Source organism: Silurus aristotelis (assembly GCF_946808225.1).
Source record: "Silurus aristotelis genome assembly, chromosome: 14".
Classification (NCBI taxonomy): domain Eukaryota; kingdom Metazoa; phylum Chordata; class Actinopteri; order Siluriformes; family Siluridae; genus Silurus; species Silurus aristotelis.
Window position 1 is genome coordinate 25,213,458 of NC_139587.1, and position 20,611 is coordinate 25,234,068.

Below are 20,611 nucleotides of genomic sequence, written 5' to 3' on the forward strand. Positions count from 1 at the left end.
CACAATGACCATCAAGAACATATCTTCAAACAATGCTTCTTGCTCAAGATTTATTGAATATAATAAAATCTTAAATATAAATAATTGAAAACATTTTAACTGCAAATTGACTTGGTTCTTGTAAATATAAGATATTTTAAATTCCCTGTTTGTGACTTTAAACATTTCTCCCAAATTATTATTTTTGCTTTCCCGTCATTGCTCTATTGAGAAGAAAAAAAAAGAGTCCCTAAGTGAAAGATAAAACAACCATGGCCAATCTGGTATTGAAAAAGAATAAACAACTGGGTGGTGTGATGCAGCCTGATGTGGCATTACTAAAACTGAGTATGTCTCAATATCCGAAATGTTTTTTTAAAGATATTTTCATTCATCAAAAAACTCACAGAACAGACATCTTCCTGTTTATGATTAAATGTAATGTTGTTGAACATCCAAAAAAGTTTGTTACTATTATGACTTATAGAAGTTCTAAACCTTTATTATTTACTAGGCTTCCTTTTATTCCCAGAATAATTCATGTTAATATCATGTTACAATGTAGTACTGATCTCTGTAGTAATTTTTATGTCACATTTAATTGTGTAGTCACTTGAGACTCCTTCCATAAATGATACTTTTCTGTGTTATAGAACAACGTTTTTGTATAGTTGAAGAGAAAAAGGCATCTTGCTATAAAAACGATTAGAGGTTGAACGATAGTGGAAGTTACCGATACTGAAAGCTAGGTTGGATCTTACTTGTCAATAACCAATTAATCAGACAATAGCTTTTAAAATGGAAACTGGATAACCCTAGTTCCCTGAAGGAATGAGAGCTGTGCCGAAAATGCTTTGGGAACGCCTCGTGTTGTTCACACTCTGAATTACGTGTAAAATCTGGCCAATAGGCAGTTGTGACGTCATTGGCGGGTGACATTGCGCAAACCAGGAAGCTACAAAATGGGAGCGCGATGGGAGCGACATTAGCTTCTGAAAAAGGAGAAGGTAAGTGCTGCAGGGATGCAGGGAGTATGGCCTGTTGACGCAGCTCCCTCAGGGAACTAGGGTTACCTAGGGTTAACTTCCTCAGGGAACTCGAGCTGTGTCAAAAACGCTTTGGGAACTAGTGTCCAATCACACCATACTGACCAGTCCCTGTCTAGTGTGTCTGAGCACAACCTGCATGCAGGACAGAGGAGCCGGGAGTGGTCTGATGTCAAGGTCATAGAACCTGACAAAGGTCAGCAGGGTGGACCAGCTCGCATCGTTACAAATGTCCTGGAGCGACACTCCAGCGGACCAGGCCGTAGAGGACAACATACCCCAGGTGGAATGAGCCTTACTCCAAAAGGAGTGGGAAGACCAGACGACTCATAACACAGACAAAGGGCATCCACAATCCATTTACTGAGCATCTGCTTATTAGCCGGGAAACCTTTTCTATGAGGGCCATAGCAAACGAACAGCTACTCAGACTTCCTCCACAGACTTATCGAGGTATGTGTCTCGTGTTCGCAGGCATCTTAGGTAAATACCCTGGTGTAGGGTTACCTAAGGGCCACCTTGGCCAAGGGCTCAAAGGGGAGGCTCAGATCAAGATAGAGCTGCCAGCACAACGGCCAAGTCCCACACAGGCACTCTGGGTTGTGTTCCGGGCCTCAGCCTGGAAATGTGTCATGAGGGGGGTGTTTCCCCAGCGACTGCCCCGCTAGCGTGGGTACAATAAGGTAGCAGACACGTAAACCTTCAGGGTTGATGAAGCCAATCCTGTGGCAAACTGCAGACTCCAGAACTGAACCAACCGGACAGTTAACTGGGTCCAACTGATGATGTTTACACCACGTGGCGAACAGATGCCATTTAGCTGCATACAACCTCCTCGTGGAGGGAGCTCTGAAATGGAGAATGGTCTCTACTACCTCAGTAGAGAGACCAGCTGCTAGAAACTAAACCCACACATGGGGGCAGCCACAGCTTCCAAAACTCTGGGCCTGTAAGAGGAGATACCTCCTGGGAGGAATTTCCCGAAGAGGTCCCTGGAGGAGAAACAGCAGGTCCATAAACAACAGTCTGTCCAGCCATCAAGCTGCCAGGAGGAGGCGAGATCCTTCCTGGAGGATTCTCTCCAGAACTCCCAAGAGCAGTGCGATAGGGGGAAAGGCATACAGACGTAGCCTCGGCCACATCTACACCATGGCGTCCAGCCCCAATGGGGCTGGGTGAGAGAGAGAGAAGCAGAGGGGTAGTGCGAAGTCTCCCGAGTTGCAAACAGATCCACCTGGGCTCTTAATATTTCTGCCAGGAACAGACAAAGCGAGTGCTTTCCCTAGGGAATGGGAGCTCGGGGAACATGCAGTCGGAATTCTGCTTGCATTGTAAGCTTATGGCTGCACAGATTCACACACAAAGCACTTACCTGAACAGAAGAAGCTAATGTCGCTCCCATCGCGCTCCCATTTTGTAGCTTCCTGGTTTGCGCAATGTTGCCCCCCAATTGAGGCGTTCCCTAGAGTTCCTGAGAGGGAACTTCAAATAAACAGCACTTAACATCAGTGATTTGCCTCTAGAGGCTGCTCTCGTACTGAATAACACAACCCGGAAAAACTGACTATATACTGTATCGGTATGGGTTTTTGCCGATAGCCGATTGTTTCAGCAATCAACTACCAGTCGAGCTCTGGGAACAATAACATATTAGAATGCAAATTAAAATGCAAATCAATTAGAATGTAAATAGAAACTTTGTCTTGTAGCCAGAACTAATGTTCCTTGCTTTGAAAATTTTTTTTAATGAGTAACCATTTTCTGACCAATGAAATTCAAGACTTTTAATTTAAAATTATTTTGCAACATTTTAAAATTCTACATGGAAAGCAGAACCACAGGGTTAAATTAGACAAGTGATGAAACCTCAAAAACTAATAAAAGATCTAGGTTGAGCTTTTTTGCTAAAATATAGAAAAATTTTGAAATGATCAAGTGCTATATAAAGAGCTACAACAGAATAAGACAAATCTTTAGGATTGTTGTCATTAGAGTAAACATAAAAGATGGATAATCTAAACATTTTTGAGAGCCTGTAGCAGCTTAAAATCCCTTCTACAGAAACTGTTTGCGTTTTCAATGTGCTATTTCATCTTTCAGAAGAGGCTCCTTCGATCCCAGACCTTCCCACTGCACCCGGTGCCTCCATCTCGACTTTGACCGAATCCAAAACTTCTCACTCAGATAACGTGACCAGCTCAGTTTCCCCCTCCACCTTGCTATTGAATGACACATCTCCAGGAACAGAAAATGTTGGGAAAACTTTAATCACACAAACAATTCCAGACACTGTGACCAGTGACAGCCTCCAGCTCACCACGGTGACCACCACTATGACCACATCCTTAACTGTGACTGACACGACTGTGACTTCTCCCGGTACAAGTCCCGTAACCACTGAGGAACTTACCACAATAGCGCCGACAACGACTACCACTGAAACCACAACGATATCGACGGAGCCTCCGACAACACCGCCGACTTCAACGACTACAACGACGACGACAACCACGCCAATTACAACCACTACTTTAACAACTACAACGACTCAAAACACTACTGTAGCTACCACGGAAAGCACCATCACCACCAAGCAGAGCACCACCACTGAGAACTCATCTCCAACCTGCAACATCACAGAGAAGCTGTTGGTTCGAACGGGTAAGTCCCGCCCTTCACTTTAAAAGCAAATTCTAACTCAATCATTGGCTGCAATTAGGATTCAGAATTTTTTTTGTCATGTGCTATGTAATTTTTTATGTAATTTTCACAAGTGTACTTGTACTTGTATTTTAGTCCACCTCGATACCCGGATGTATCCAGGGATGGATGGATTCATGCTATAATCCATTATTATCATCATAATTCTGAATATATTTATTTGTATATTTGTCTTATATAAAAAATTATATATTCAAGTTAGGACAGGTTTACAGATCATTAACATTGCTCAAGAATCTGTATAACTAAATAACCATGTTGTGTAATTTGAACACACTCTCCCTCCCTCCCTCCCTCCCTCCCTCCCTCCCTCCCTCCCTCCCTCTCTCTCTCTCTCTCTCTCTCTCTCTCTCTCTCTCTCTCTCTCTCTCTCTCTCTCTCTCTCTCTCTCTCGCTCTCTTTCCCCTCTCCTTTTCTCCTTTTGCTTTCATCTCTCCAGATTTCACTCTGCACTTCACAGCTCACCATTTATATTCCTCTCACTACTTCTCTCACTGTCTCTTTCTCTTCCTCTCACTCTCTCTCTCTTTCCTTATCTGCCTTTTTATAGCTTTCCCTCAGTCTGTTTATGCACCCTGCCTCTTTATCTCACTTTTATTACCATGCTCTCTTTTCCTCTCTCTTTCACTGTCATTCTTCCCATCTGTTTTTTTCTCTCGATCTGTAATTTTGACTATTGCAAATTAGTGCATGTTTATTGATCTGTAATTCATTTGCATGATTTAATAGTGACAGAAAGATTTATTGTATTCATTCTTACTTTGTTACGAGTAATTTTTGTTTGTCATGAAATAAATACAGGACAAAAAAACAAGGTAGATAAGATTAGATTAAACTTTAGTGTCATTGTGCACAAGTACATGTACAGAGCCACTGAAATCCAAATCTAACCAGAAGTATATAAGTGGCCTATTTACAATAAATGTAGTAGCAATATAGTAAATGAGGATATGGGCCCATATGTGTGTGTGTGTGTGTGTGTGCGCGCGCGTGTGTGTGTATGTATGTGTGTATATATATATATATATATATATATATATATATATATATATATATATATATATATATATATATATATATATATATATATATATATACATACACACACACAGTATAACTGTGCAAAGATTGTGCAGTAGAAAAGAAGTTCATGTTGTTGATGATGTTCAGAAGAGATGTTATACATACAGTACAGACCAAAAGTTTGGACACACCTTCTCATTCAAAGAGTTTTCTTTATTTTCATGACTATTAAAATTGTAGATTCACACTGAAGGCATCAAAACTATGAATTAACACATGTGGAATTATATATGGAATTATATACATAACAAAAAAGTGTGAAACAACTGAAAATATGTCATATTGTAGGTTCTTCAAAGTAGCCACCTTTTGCTTTGATTACTGCTTTGCACACTCTTGGCATTCTCTTGATGGCTACTTTGAAGAACCTACAATATGACATATTTTCAGTTCACTTTTTTGTTATGTATATAATTCCACATGTGTTAATTCATAGTTTTGATGCCTTCAGTGTGAATCTACAATTTTCATAGTCATTAAAATAAAGAAAACTCTTTAAATGAGAAGGTGTGTCCAAACTTTTGGTCTGTACTGTATATATAATATATATAAACCTTTGGTCTGTACTGTACGTATAATATATATACAGTACAGACCAAAAGTTTGGTCTGTACTGTATGTACATATATGATTGTTTGGATGGAATACACAGTAGTGCAATGATAAACATAAATTATGAATGGTGCAAAAAGGCATAGTGAATGAAGCAGTGCAATATAGACAGAAAGTGACAGTGCAGTAGCGCATTTTAAACCATTTCCTTTTGGGATCTTGATTATATTTTATCATTCTATGATCAGCTGTTCAGTGTAGTAACAGACACAGAAAAGAAAGCAATTTTTCAGTCTGTTTGTGCTTTGAGGCACCTGTATCGTCTCCCTGGTGGGAGAATGGTGAATAATCCATGACTGAGGCGAGAGGTATCTTTGAACTATTAGTGTGTGGTGGCCATTTCCTGTTTTCAGTTTATTTTTATTTTTTTTTAAGACATTTTATTTCTATAAAAACCCTAAATCTGTAAATGGAGTAGCATCTGAAGTTTGTCAGTAAAAATATTCCTCCCTTATTTACAAGTAGTTCAAAGTCCATGTATCCTAATTGGCCCCATGGGAGCAAAGTAAAGCTGTTTAATACATTTAACACCTAGTGTGTGAATAAAAAATTTATCTGGATTTTATTAGTAATGGATAAACACTTGGGGTTGTGGTGTTATAGGAAAATAATCAGTGATGGCATAATGTGTTGTGTAATTGTAAAATAAAATTACTCTTACACCTCAGAGTTGATACATTTTCTATAACAGCATGTCGCAGATGTCCTTGTGAATTACTATACATACAAAATTCACATATTAGAGCAAGCACATTAATAAAAACATTAGGAAAAAAAGCATAAGCGCATTATATAGCTGGAACTACCCTCTGCTGTTATAGAAACATAGTCTTTTGTACACTTTGTGGCCAATTAATAGAGTCAACATATTCCAGCTACATTATGAGAGAAACAGGTTACAAAAACGTTATGGAAAAAGAAAAAGACATCACAAGTATGTTTGAGCAGCAAGTGCTATGGTTTGACACTCAAATGTGTCAACTAATGAATATTAATGAGCATCGGTGGGTCTGTTAATAAATAATTAATAATGTAGTCTGAGGAGAAACAGCGGTTTATTAAATATACATAGACTATTTTCTGAGTAAAAAATTCAAGAATGTGTCTTGATTCTAGATAGACTTTTATCAAGTAGAAAAAAAACATTTAGATTTAAATATTTAAATACATACATGCATACATACATATTACCTAGAGTTTATAACACCTGCAATGTTTAATCTCAGATTGGCTGATTGAAAAATCTCAAATTGTTATGCATTTCACAAGCGAAGCACTCTCTCAGATTCACTTTGTCATTCTCAGATTCTCATTCACAGATGAAGCACAGATGAGATGCTTTGGAAATTGAAGGGATGTTTGTCCAGATTCCAGAACAGCCAGTATGATAAAGGTGTTACAAATGAATTCTTCTGAAGAGCACATTTACTGTGAGGCAAAAAAAAAAAAAAACAGTAAGAAGATGTCAGGATGCACTTGATTGAGGTCTGATCTATTTTATTGACATTGAATCGAGCACCATTGTCCTTCATGCAGTCCTCTGGTAGTGTTTTTTTTAAATGGCTGACAGATAAAACAGAAGAAAAGCGTGCAAGAAAAGTGTCTATATATATATATATACAAACACACATTGTCATTATTGGATATTGTTTGTCAAATTTTGAGGAAAATAAGTAATTCCATTTTGGAATACTTTTCGGATGCATTTTATATATATATATATATATATACACATACACACAATGATCTGAAACCGTAAAGAGCATGGAGAGACACAGCTCCTCTCTATCTATCCTCTCTTTCACTATCAGAGTACCTTTGTCCACGTGTCCACGACCGATGTACTCACGACTGTCCCCAGTAAAGATACGAGCTCTGCCAGATTTCAGTCTTGTCACATCCAAACCGAGATCCTGCACGATATTACCCACTACTGATCCTTTGTACACAATTATATAAATGAATCGTTTTCCTGTCAGCAGTTAATCTATTTGTTTGTGTGTGTGTGTGTGTGTGTATGTGTGTGATCCTTCTTCAGTTCTGTCCATCCAGATGAAAAGGAATTATCTGGAGAGTGGACTGAGGCAGAACTTGGTGAAAGGCTTAACCCTGGCACTTCAGAAGGCTTTCAACGACTCCAACGTCCACATCCAGGTACCTTCATTTAGCCCATATGATCAATACACTTAGCATCTCTTTTTCTACACTGAAGAGAACAAAGAGGAAAAGGGAACATCGAATAAAATACTCGAACAAACATCAAACAACAAAAGGAATGAACCGATATCATGACGCATTGCTTCAGTTCTCAAGCATCGTCATGGGATGAGTCAGTGACCATTTGAAAGAGGAGTTATCTAAGTTTTGAATGGTTGCCACAGGGGCGATGTAGTCAGGTCGTTCTTCCGGAAACGTTCAGTTCTTATATTGCGTAATGAAATCGGTTCATTCTTTTTAAATAACCCTGTATTGTTGCCATTGGAAACAGAGCCTAACATCATATGCTCTGTTAATGTCTTGTAATCCAAAGCTGGATAAAACAAAAACAAGCAAAATCTCTTTCTACGTATGTAACAGATTCCCCTGCAGTGCTTCAATCTAACACAGAGTCTAATGGGTATTTGGATATGTATCACCACTGCACCATGGGAATTATAGTTTGACGGTGAAGAGTCTTGTGGGTGGTTTGTAGGCCGAGGCGTGGGAAGTGTTTGTGTTGCACACAGAGTCTTCTCGGCATTGTGCGAGAACACGCCGAACAATTTCCTCTCTTTGTAAGCATCTGGGAATCATTGTGAAAAGCTTTGTGCAAAAGCGGCATCTTCTCACATCCGAAGGGTGTTTTCTCAGCTATTAGGCTTTACAGAATCAAAATCTGAAGGGAAAATGATACTTTGGGTCCATTTTCTATTCGAATTTCACACCACACAGCTTAAAGAAGTCCAGAAATACAAAAAAAGCTGTTTGCTGAGAAGTTGTGGAAAACTCAGAAAAGGGGTTTTTTGGATAGTTAACAGTTTTTTTTTTCTTCTAAAAATATAATTATATTTGTAACCTTTTCAGAAAGGAAAATCCTCTGTAATTGGGCTCAACATTGCAACACAAAGGAAACGACTGGAAAACAGTTGGAGGTGCTACATAGAAGAAAGTTTTAACAAATAAAGTAAAGAAACAATGGCATTAAAAAAAAGTACTTGCACAAAAATCATCAACCAATCATGGAGAACACTGAACCAGGGCTAAATAATAACTAGACAATAAATTAATGGTTAAAATAAATATTAAAAAGCCTCTAGAATACATTCCTAATGTAGATATTCAGAATATTTTAGCATTTTAGAGCTAACATCTGGAACTTATTTAGTGTAATTATCCAGGGTTAAGGGTCTTGTTCAAGGGCCCAGCAGTGGCAGAACAGAGGTGCGATTTTGATTTTCAATCACAACTTTTAGATTAGAATTCTAACTTTTTACCCACTGAGCAACCATATACAGTGCATCCGGAAAGTATTCACAGTGCTTCACTTTTTCATAATTTTCCTCAAAATTTTACAAACATACCCTATAATGACAATGTGAAAGAACTATATTTGAAAAAAAAAACCCAATAATAATTACATAAGTACATAAGTATTCACAGCCTCTGCTCAATACTTTGTTGAAGCTCCTTTTGGCACCAGTTATAGCCTCAAGCCTCAAGTTGGAACATTTTTGGGCGGTTTCTCCAATTCTTCTTTGCAGAACCCCTCTAACTCCCTTCAGGTTGGAAGGGGAGCCTCAGTGCAGAGCCATTTTCAGATCTTTTCCCTAGATTTTCAATATGTCTGGGCTCTGGCTGGGCTACTCAATGACATTTCCGGAGTTGTCTCATAGCCACTCCTTAGTTATCTTGGCTGTGTGCTTAGAGTTGTTGTCCTGTTGGAAGATGGAACGCCGCCTTCCAGTTCCGATGAACCATTAAATTAATCTTTTCCTTGATCCTGACTAGTCTCTTAGTTCCTGATGCTAACAAAACATCCCCAAAGCATGATGCTGCCACCACCATGCTTCACTGTAGAGAGGGTATTGGCAGGGTGATGAGTGGTGCCTGATTTCCTGCCGACATGAGGCTTGGAATTCAGGCCAAAGAGTTCAATCTTTGTTTCATTAAACCAGATAATTTTGTTTTTTCGTGGCCTAAGAGTCCTTCAGGTGTCTTTTGGCAAACTCCAGGCAGGCTGTCATGCTTCTGTCTGGCCACTCTACCATACAGGCCTGATTGGTGCAGTGCTGCAGAAATGGTTGTTCTTCTGGAAGGTTCTCCTCTCTTCACAGAGAAATGCTTGAGCTCTTTCAAAGTAACCATCGAATTCTTAATCACCTCCCTGAGGTGGAGAAGGAGAAGGTCCTTTTCCTCTGATCGCTCAGTTTGGCAGGCAGCCTGCTCTTGAAAATGTCCTGGTGGTTCCAAACTTCTTTTATTTACGGATGATGGAGGCCACTTTGCTGATTTTGACCTTCACTGCTGCAGAAATTTTTGTCGCCTTTCCCAGGTCTGTGCCTCAATACAATCCTGTCTCTGAGGTCTACAAACAAATTCCTTGGACTTCATGGCTTGGTTTGTGCTCTGACATGCACTGTTAACTGTGGTACTTCATATATACAGGTGTGTGCCTTTCAAAATCATGTCCGATCAACTGTGTATACTTTCCAGGTGCACTGTATATGGTAACAGATCATTCACAGGGACACAGATAGTAAAACACTTTCTTAACAGAAAAATTAATAACATTGATATATTAAAACTTTCTTCCAGGAAAGTCTGGAAGACTTAGTTTGTCAATAAAGTGCATGTGTCAATAAAACATTATTCCCCCCTGGCAAATAACTGTGAAGAGAAAAATTGTATTTCCAATTTAATTACAATTTTATTCCTATCAATCTGTGACAGGAACAAAACCAAGTTTATTTACTTTATTTACATTACACTTACTAAAGCGAATATAAGTATTTATTATAAAATTATTAATAATTTTTATATAATAATAATTATAGTTATAGTTAGTAAAGTTTATTTTTAAAATAATTTTTTTTTTTTTTTGTCATTCAATACATTATAAGACACTTAATACTTAATTAACTGGTTTATTATTACTCAACTTAGTTTTACTGGTCAGTGTAAAATGTGAATATTTGATCAGATCCTGATTAAGGAATTGTTTGCTTGCTGTCAGTAATTATCAGGAAAAAGGGGAAATGCTCTATAAACCGGTAAATTAGTGTAACACTGAAGATTGTTGTTATTACCGGTTGAAGAGAGTGTCAGTGTCTGATCTACCCACCGCAAAAGTGACTCAACCCGAGAATTAGCACTGTCTGCTGTCGGAGAACGCTGCTCCTGGAGTTGTCTGTTTATCTCTCGCCCACACTTTCCTCTCTCTCTCTCTCTCTCTCTCTCTCTCTCTCTCTCTCTCTCTCTCTCTCTCTCTCGCTCTCTCTCTCTCTCTCTCTCTCGCTCTCTCTCTCTCTCTCTCTCTCTCTCTCTCTCTCTCCTCTCTTGACCAATTTATTTTTGCCTTCTTCATTTCTATCTGTTTCTACATCCTGTTTGTTCTCTTGTGTTTATTTTTTAATAATATTTGATTTTTGATTTTTCTTTCTGCAAACCTCTTTCCCTTTGAACATGTCTGCTAATTTATCTCTTCATGTCTGCCATGTTCACCTCTCTTGCTCTTTCTCCTTCTTTAACTTTCCTTCCTTCTCTACTTATCTATCTTTTGCATTTTTTGTCTGTAGATGCATCTGACATCTGTATCTTACTGTTTATTCAATGTTTAATTTCTCTATTTCTGTCTTTCTCCCTATCTTCATGACCTCTCTTTGTCATCATTCCTCCCTCCTCCCTACTCTCTCTCTTCTTTAACCATTTTCTTCTCTCTAGTATTTTTTTCCACTATTTCTTTTTGGATCTCACATAGACTGGTTCAGGCTGATTCAGACAGATTTAAACTAATTTATACTTGTTGAGAATGATTGAAATTTGATTCAGAATAATTCAGAATGATTTAAACAATTTCGGATTAATATAGATAAATTCAGAGTGTTTCAGAGTCTGAAACAAATTCTGATTAAGAATAATAATAAGACTGATTTAGACTGAATCAAACTGCTTGTAGTTGTAGAATGTTGCAGAATGTTTCAGAATATTTCACAATGTTGTAGACTATTACAGAATCTTTGAGAATCTTTCAGACATTTTCAGACCGTTTCAGACTGATTCATAATCTTTCAGAATATTTAAGACTGTTTTGGTACGTTTCAGATTGTATCCGATTGTTTCAGACAGTTTCAGAATGTTTTGGACAGTTTTAGATTGTTTCAGACATGTTTTAGATATTTTAGGAATGTTTCAGACTGTTTCAGACTGTTTTAGAATGTTTCAAAATGTTACAGACAGTTTTAGAATATTACAGACAGTTTTAGAATATTTGAGACTGTTTCAGACTGATTCGGAATCTTTCAGACTGTTTTATAATCGTTTAGAATATTTCTGACCTTTTTTAGAATGTTTCAGAATGATTCAGAATGTTTCAGACTGATTCAGACTGATTCAGAATGTTTCAGACTGATTCAGAATGTTTCAGACTGATTCAGAAGGTTTCAAAATGATTCAGAATGTTTCAAAATGATTCAGAATGTTTCAGACTGATTCAGACTGATTCAGACTGTTTCAGACTGTTTCAGACTGTTTCAGACTGATTCAGACTGATTCAGAATGTTTCAAAATGATTCAGAATGTTTCAGACTGATTCAGACTGATTCAGAATGTTTCAGACTGATTCAGAATGTTTCAGACTGATTCAGAATGTTTCAGACTGATTCAGACTGTTTCAGGCTGATTTAGACTGATTCAGAGTGATTCAGACTGATTCAGAGTGATTCAGTTTCACACAGAACAGAAGAACACATTAAGCTTACATATCTAATAAGGCTTTGTATAACACCAGTGTTTATGTTCCTCTCAGCTGGAGCGTGATTTGTGCACACCGTCTAATGTCACTTTGGGATATTATGTCATGAGCGAGAAAACGGTGTACATGGCAGCGGCAGTGGTGGAGACCCTGACCTCCTACAGCTTCGATAAGCTTCTGACTGACCTCAGACAGCATGCACCTGTGGTTTTGGCCATCCCAATCCCTGTAGCATCCTGGCAGCCCTCTCTGGGCATCCACCTGCAGCTCAAAACAGGTGAGACTGCACATTGTTTCTGTGATAAATCGTATACTGTATGTGTGAGCTGAATGTTGGTGATTCAGGATTCAGTAGGTTTCCTCACAAAATATTGAAAATGGAGGATTTATTAAATGCTGTATTAACCCATAGTGGATGCAGTATTATGTCATAATCTTTATTTCTATGTCACTTTTGTTATATATTGTTGTTAAAAAAAAAAAAAACATTGTTAAATGGCTGTTGTCTAAATATATTTTCAGACCACCTAAAGCATTTAGCTGTAGTAATGCACCATTGGCCAAACAAATGATATTAGAGCTTATTTGAATTACAAATCGAATATAAACTAAATAGTGAGGTAAATTATACATGTAAGATTTTGTGTTTTTGCGTTTTTGTGTGTACGATATGTAACGTGATTATATGCAAAAGGAAATGTAATCAAATACTGATTACACGGCTTAGAGAGAATGAGTAAGGGGTGTAACTGTTCATAGAGATTCATGCTTCATATCATGACTTATAATTTCAGCTCAGCAGCTTTATAGACAATGTTCTTAAAAGAAAAATGGAGCACGCCTGAAGAGTGCACACATGGTGTCACCTAAAGTTCAGATATTTAAAATTTTTTGTCTGATGCTCTCCAGAGGAATCTCTGCACAGCAGTGGAGCAGTAGCAGAGCTTGAAAGGTTTCTCCTCTGCATTTTTCTAATGATTCAGGAACACTCCTATAGTATGTATATGGATAAAAATCACAGAGACCAAAGCAGAGAGTATTATTTTAGCATTATCTCTGACTATAGCAAATACTGACACTGCAGACTTACTCCAGAAATGCTAAATAAACATCTTATATAAATACAGTGAAAAAAAAGTGTATGGAAATATAAAAATACATCTAATTGTCAATCTTACAAGACACAGTGCCAAGCCAGATTATACCGTCAGGAATCTTGTGGGTGACTAGGTGAGTGAGGACCAAATGCAGGATGTCACAGGGGTATGGAGAAAACAGGCTTTGATATGAGGCAAACTGAGCAAAGGTGCAAGGCAAAAACAAAGTCCAAAAACAGTCCAGGGCCAAAACCCAGTCAAGCAATCCAAAACCAGCGAACAGGACTAGGAAGGGCAGGGCAGAAACAAAAACCGAGTTCAAATCAGAAACAGAGCAGATCGGGGGGAACAGGATCAGGAGAAGGAACAGGAACAGGAACAGGAACAGAATCCAGAGCAGGCATGGTGGTATAATCAATAGAAATTCCAGTAATTTTTTCATGATGTTTGTGTTGTAAATGACTGCTAACCATCTGCACATGTTCTGGATCAGTTCTTAGGTTTGTGGGTCCTACAGACAACATCAAGTCATGCGGTTTCATCCAGATCATGGAGCAGCGTTTGGGGAACGTGTTCTTTGAAGCTCAGGAGAAAGTAGAAGACTTTTATGGGAATCTGTCAGTAGAGGTAGAGCTGAAACAAATTGGCTCGATTTCAAAACCATTTAAAATATCAAGCCTTAACTGCATGTTTTTTTCTGTTTTTTTTTTTTTTTTTATGAACGTGTATCTGTGTTCATATGCTTTTACCCTTGTATGTACTTTCATGTCTATGTTTTTTTGGCTTGGCGTTTCTTTGTGCTGGCATGTGTGTGTATGTGTGTGTGTGTGTGTGTGTGTATTCTTTATCACTGTATGTGTGGGCAGATTCTAAACACCTATCAGGCAGGAAACTCTCTGGCCGTATCGTTGGTGTATGTGGTGTGGAACGGCAGTGTGGCGCTGAACGGCACCGTGGCGAGCGCGCTAATTAACCAGCTGAGCGCAGAGCTAGTCGGATATTTCCTCTTCTTTCCTCCCATGATCATCGCTGAGCGTGAGTAACACGTTTGCTTTCATTTCCACAGTCATCAAAGGGCAATACAAACCTGCCAGATTATAATTCTCACACAGGATTCCTAAAGGAATTAAAGGAATTCAAATTTCCATGATTCTCCATTTACAACAAAGCTGGTTAAACCGTTTAATATCTGTTTGGTGTATGACTTTTGCTTCTTGAGACTGGTATGGCTATATACACGCATTTCTTTAATAGAAGTATTAAACAGACATCCCAGGTTGTCTACAAATCTTTTATCATTTGCGAGGTAAACCAGCAAAAAAGTCAGATTTCTTCTCATTATAAGGTGAACACATCAGCACCACACTGCTCAGGAGATACTTTATACTTCTGGTATACAGAAATTGGTCTGGTATTTTAATGAATAGTTTGTTTTTTGGTCCTTTTTTTTAATAGGGTTAAAAAACAGGAGGTAGTTCAGTGGATAAGATTTTGGGCTTCTGAGGGTTCAAATCCAAGCACTACCAAGCTGCCACTGTTGGGCTTTTAAGCAAAGCCTTTAGCCCTCAATTGGTTACCTGTATACCTGAGATAACTGTACATGTAAGTCGCTCTGGATAGGACTGTCTGCTAAATGTAATGTAAATGTAATACGGGGTGCCAAAACTTTTTCTCGTGATGTAGGAGATATCCTAAAACTACACTTTTTCACATTTTCTGTTAAATCATAGTTCAGAAGAAATGCATATGAATCTGCCAGATACAGACAAACTTTACACATACTTAATTTAGGTGAACTTTGACCTCATTCTTGTGAGCAAATAGTGAAAAAAAAAACTGTTCACTAGGATTGTGAATGGAAACTCTATTTGATGGTTGTTCAAACTTTTTCAATGTTTTCCGGCTTCTCAAGCCATGACCTGGGTTAACTGCAGAATTTCGTATTTTTCATATTTTTTTGAGACTGGTATTTCTTTCACAATATAAGGATTTGAATATATTTGATTTCATTTGAATATAATACATTTCATGTTTTGTAGAAATACATCTTTTAATTGTGTGATATTTGCTTTTCAGTTAAATAATAAATATATATTTTTCATATGTCTGTTATCTGTTTCAGCGCTCGAGTACCACAACCTGAACACCTCAGTGGCCACAAGGGAATACTGGGTAATCACAGGTAACTTTTCCCCACTCCTGATTTATCATCTTAAATTATGCTGATTAGCGAGTTTTCTTATTAACATATGACGAAGCCACAGTCAGTCAGATTTTACAAGAGTGCTGCAGTTCAGGTGACTAAAAGAGCAAAACTAACTAACTAAATAAACCAAACATATTCTTATTTTCAAGCAGGACTTCATGTTATGATATGACTTATTTGGTGTATTGTACTAAAATTGTATTTGAAAATAAAAATAATATAAAATAACCCAAGTTTTTTAATCCAAGTAGATTGATTATGTGAAAAACTAATAAAAGGTACTGATTACTGATATTCCTGCAGGTATGTACTGATATTATTTTGGATTTATCACCTCTGCATTTGAACTTGGCTTATTATTGGCCTTGACTTTATTTCCAACATTAACAGACATTCTTTATTAAGAAATAAATAATATATTATTAAACATATACAACAATCCAATTGCACTGTTTCACTCCATTAAAAAAAACCCTAATCAAATCAATAATATAGTATGCGATTTATTAGTTTTGAAGGGTTCCTGCATGATCTCCTACACAATATTCTGTAATCCCTGTCAGGGTGGGAAGTTGAACCTGACATACATGTCAAGTCAAGTCAAGTCAAGTTTATTTCTATAGCGCTTTTCACAACAGACATTGTCTCAAAGCAGCTTTACATAAATCAACAGTCAAGGTGAACGGTGTGCATTTATCCCTGATGAGCAGCCGTGGCGACTGTGGCAAGGAAAAACTCCCTTAGATGTTATGAGGAAGAAACCTTGAGAGGAACCAGACTCAAAAGGGGAACCCATCCTCATTTGGGTAACATCAAGCTCAGGGTAGCTCAGTGGTTAAGGTTATAAAATGCTGATCAGAAGGTTGGGGGCTCCAAACCCTGGTGTCGCCAAGCTTCCACCCTTGGGGCCTTTGATCAAGACCCCTAACCCTCTGTGCTCCTGGGGCGCAGTATCATGGCTGACCCTGTGCTCTGACCCCAGGTTCCTAAGATTGTTGGGATATGTGAAGAAATAATAATTTCTCTGTTCGATCAATAAAGTATTCTTAAAAAATAAAAATGTTAAGGCTGCAATAAATTTCCTTTACAAAATGGGGTGTTATAGGAACTCTGATGCCTGAGCTGTAATCTACACACAGAGCCGGTCTGAATAATCCAACAAATTGGAAATTACGAATTCCATTCTGTCTCTATGCACACATACGCTCCATTTGGCTCTTTCTCTCCTTTATCACTGTCAGCATGGTGGAATGTGCTCGCGCAAGGTCGGCCTGGCTGTAATTGCAGTTTTGTGGTTGTTGAGTGAAAGAAGAATAACTTTGTCCTCATTTTTCCTTTGATTTCTTTTTTTTTGCTCTGATAGTAATTCAGGATGTCGACAGTTCTTCGCTGGAAGGCAGTTATCAGAGCTTTGCCAGTCTGATGGAGCAGCGTTTAGCGGAGCTTTTTCTTGTCGCTGGCCGCCACGGCATCCGGATCAAACGAGCCACCACCGTTGGTGGATACACTGTGCAGGTAGACTTATCTTTCATATATTCCTTTATGAATGCTTACTGTCATGCTTAAGATAGACTTCGACTGACTTTGACTTAAATTCCCTTTACTTGACTTAGCTTGACTATGACTCTATCTTTGACTTTGATTTGTCTTGATTTTGACTTGATTTACACTTTGACTTTGATTTGAAGCGACTCGACTTTGATTCGACTGCATTTGACATGACCACATCAATTTAGCTTTAAATGACCTGTTTATGACTTCGACCTTCAACCTCACTGGAATTAACCTATTAACCTGTGTGTTGTAGATGGTTAGTATCCGCCGCCTAGCCGGTCCCAAGAACCCAGCCGAGATGACCTACTACGTCCAGGTGGATGGAGCGCCCATAACTGGCACATCTGCAGCCAAAACCCTCAATATGGTGGACTCTCAGACCATGGCACTCACACTGGGCTACTTCGTCCAGATTCAAGCAGAGCGTAAGACAGCATTTAAACATTTTGGGGGCAGATAAATATGGTGTATGGTGTATACAAATAAAACCAACCGGATTTACCTCTCATTAACGGTCTAATAAAAGAATGTGTATTGACTGTGTTGACTTTTTCCGGTGTCAGAAAATAGCCACTGCCTCATAAATGAAGGCAAATGACACAAGCTGGGTTTTATCTCTTGTTTCTAGGCCAAGTCCTCTACTGATATTTGTCCAGTAGCGGTGCAGGACTATCGAGATCGACAGTGATAATTTTATTCATCCCATAGGGCACACCTCTTGCACTAGTCTTTGTTATGATAACATTTTGGAAACTTGTACCAGGCACTTTTAACGAGGCTCTGTATTCAACCCATCATCCCTACAAATCCCCAGCCTTGCGTAACTAAACACACAGCAAACACACACATCTTCTCCGAGGAAAGTCTAATCCCACAGCTAAAGAGCTACATCACAAACTGGTTTTGTTTAGCTCATTGTGAGCTAACAAGGAACAAGCGGAAGGATTAAACGTGTGTATGTGTGTATGTGTGCGATAGCGAGAAATGGATGTTTGCCACTTATGACGAATTGGATTGATTTTAAACACTATTGTGTGTGTGTGTGTGTGTGTGGGTGTTTGTGTGTGTTCTCCCGAGCAGCCGTGGTTAAAAGTGTCCCCAGTAATCTCTGGATCCTGGCTGTTCTGACGCCGGTGTCACTGGTGATTGTCGTGATTGTCATGGCGGTCGCCATCATATGCAGGAGGAATCGCAACGTCTTTAAGAGCAGTGCGTTCCGTGGGTTCCACCAGCGTACCAAGGTACGCAAACTACATTGTTTTTTGGCAAATGGAGCTGTGCTAAAATATCTAGGTTGTGTATTTTTGGTGGAAAAAAGATAACTATGTTTTTAAATATGTTTGTTTGCTTGGTCTCATTTTACCACATGGCCTGCATGGTTGCGTTTCTTAGTGTAAATAAATAATTTTTTTGCAAGAATAAGACGTTTACTTGTAACAACAAGATGCATTTGTAGTAATGAGTGTTTTGATCATTATAACAAGAGGTTTTCATTATTACGAGTGGTGTTTCAGTTCAAATGATAGTAATCGCTTTGTACTTGTATAAAAAATTTATTTGGAGATCGTGTGTCCAAATCAATGCCAGGATTGTAATTTAAAAATGCAAAAAAAATTGGCTTTAATGTCTGAATGGCAGTGGCCTACTCTCTCTTTCTTGTCAATAACAGCAACGCATCGCAGTATGGTACAAAAATGACAGTACTTGTCTCTTAATAATTAGATTATTTCAGTTGAAGTTATTTAGATAATAATGGCTGTATGTTAAGTTATTTTCAGAGCACAGTAAATCAGCATGATCTTATGCTAGGATTTAGCAAATATGTAATACGAATTTAATGTAATTCCACCGCATCCAAAGACATCCTATAAAATTGTGTGCCATACAATATATTTTTATCGTGATTTTACAATCCAAACTGTTGTCTTTACTTGCGACGTGTCCATGTGATTAATCCTTGTGTTATAAAAAAATTAATTATTGTGAGTCGAATTCTTCTTTTGTTCAGACCTCGTACCGGAGAGACGGGAGTTACCACCATCAGGTACTACTGCCTGTAGTGTTGTGTGTGCATGGTGTTTAGCTGCATGGTTGTGATCTGCTTTTCTCCCTCAACTTGTGTTTGGGGGAAATCGATAGCTGTAAGGAGAAAGGTAATCAATCACGGCGATTGACCGATGCAAGCCTGCGTCCTTCAGGATGAAAATAGAAATAAGCCCAGCTCCAGTGCGCTAATCGGACTTGGGTAATGTGCGACGTGAAGAGCTGTGATGAACCACAGAATAAGCAGCGCTGTGGAGTCGCCGTCATTTTTTTAAGACATCCAGCTTTTCATTTGCAGTGATTTACAAAAAAGCGGAAATTGTAGGATAACCCAGATTTTGGGTTTCTGGGTTGATTTTTAGGCGCTGATGATGAAATGCACACTTCATTGTTTATCTCATAGTTATTCTGCTCACAGCCTTGGCTTTGATCACACACCCTCACCATCTGCCATTTGCTAATCAGGAACCTTTACTTATTCAATCTTATTAAAACTTTGCTTTTGGGGTAAAATTATTCGCCAATGTTCGGTTGTTAACAAGAGCGTTCGAGTTTCACTGCAGCTGTAGAGAAAAAAAAAAAAACAGAGCCTTTTAAGCTTCTTTAGCAGACTAATTGCATGCCTGTGTGTGTGTGTGTGTGTGTGTGTGTGTGTGTGTGTGTGTGTGTGTGTTTGTTCAAGTGTTTTGTGTTGACTGAAAGCGGTCCATAATTTCCGTGTGCTATCAGCAATAAATATGTGCAGTGCAGTGTAATGGATTCTGGTAAAATATTTGTAATGACAAATTGAAATTTGTCAAATAGATTATAAAAATAAACATTATTTTTATGCCTATTTTAAAATGTGTCTTTCAAAATTGTATTAATGAAGGTACTCACTGTTCTCGAATGACCTCGATATGTATCAGCAGAGGTGTAAAAAGTACCTGAAAATCATACTTAGGTAAAAGTATTGATACCTTACTGCAAAAATTACTCTATCACCAATTCCAATATGATTTGAGTCAAATTGTATTTGAGTTTTTGACTCATACCGAACATGGGCTCAAAGATGCACTAGTCCTCAAATAAAAATCGATCCTAAAATACAAATCAAATTGTACACATCAACACTACATTAACCAAAACCAACACAACAGCCTCTTCAACATGCCAAAATAAAACAAAGATTAAACAAGTCGGTCAAAAAAAAGACAAAAGTAATCGTTCAAAAGGGATCTTGAATTTAACTAATAAAATGACAGTATCATGTCACAAGGTTGAAGAACCGTCAGTATTCAATAGACAAATAAAATTAAAGTAAATTTTGCCTCTTCTGCAG

General features: G+C 38.2%; 1 protein-coding gene across 3 annotated transcripts in view; it reads left to right on the forward strand.

Moving 5' to 3' along the window:
• kiaa1549la (KIAA1549-like a) overlaps positions 1 to 20,611 on the forward strand; it is a 76,659-nt gene that overhangs the window by 26,410 nt on the left and 29,638 nt on the right. For 2 of the 3 annotated variants that reach the window (XM_083560964.1, XM_083560963.1), the window contains exons 3-12: positions 3,126 to 3,686; positions 7,480 to 7,595; positions 12,445 to 12,667; positions 13,981 to 14,114; positions 14,354 to 14,522; positions 15,610 to 15,669; positions 17,057 to 17,208; positions 17,501 to 17,672; positions 18,328 to 18,488; positions 19,256 to 19,291. In XM_083560964.1, coding sequence (XP_083417090.1) covers positions 3,126 to 3,686; positions 7,480 to 7,595; positions 12,445 to 12,667; positions 13,981 to 14,114; positions 14,354 to 14,522; positions 15,610 to 15,669; positions 17,057 to 17,208; positions 17,501 to 17,672; positions 18,328 to 18,488; positions 19,256 to 19,291 — 1,784 coding nt within the window. Of the gene's footprint in view, positions 1 to 3,125; positions 3,687 to 7,479; positions 7,596 to 12,444; positions 12,668 to 13,980; positions 14,115 to 14,353; positions 14,523 to 15,609; positions 15,670 to 17,056; positions 17,209 to 17,500; positions 17,673 to 18,324; positions 18,489 to 19,255; positions 19,292 to 20,611 lie in introns of all 3 variants that reach the window. The other variant, XM_083560962.1, reaches the window with a different exon arrangement.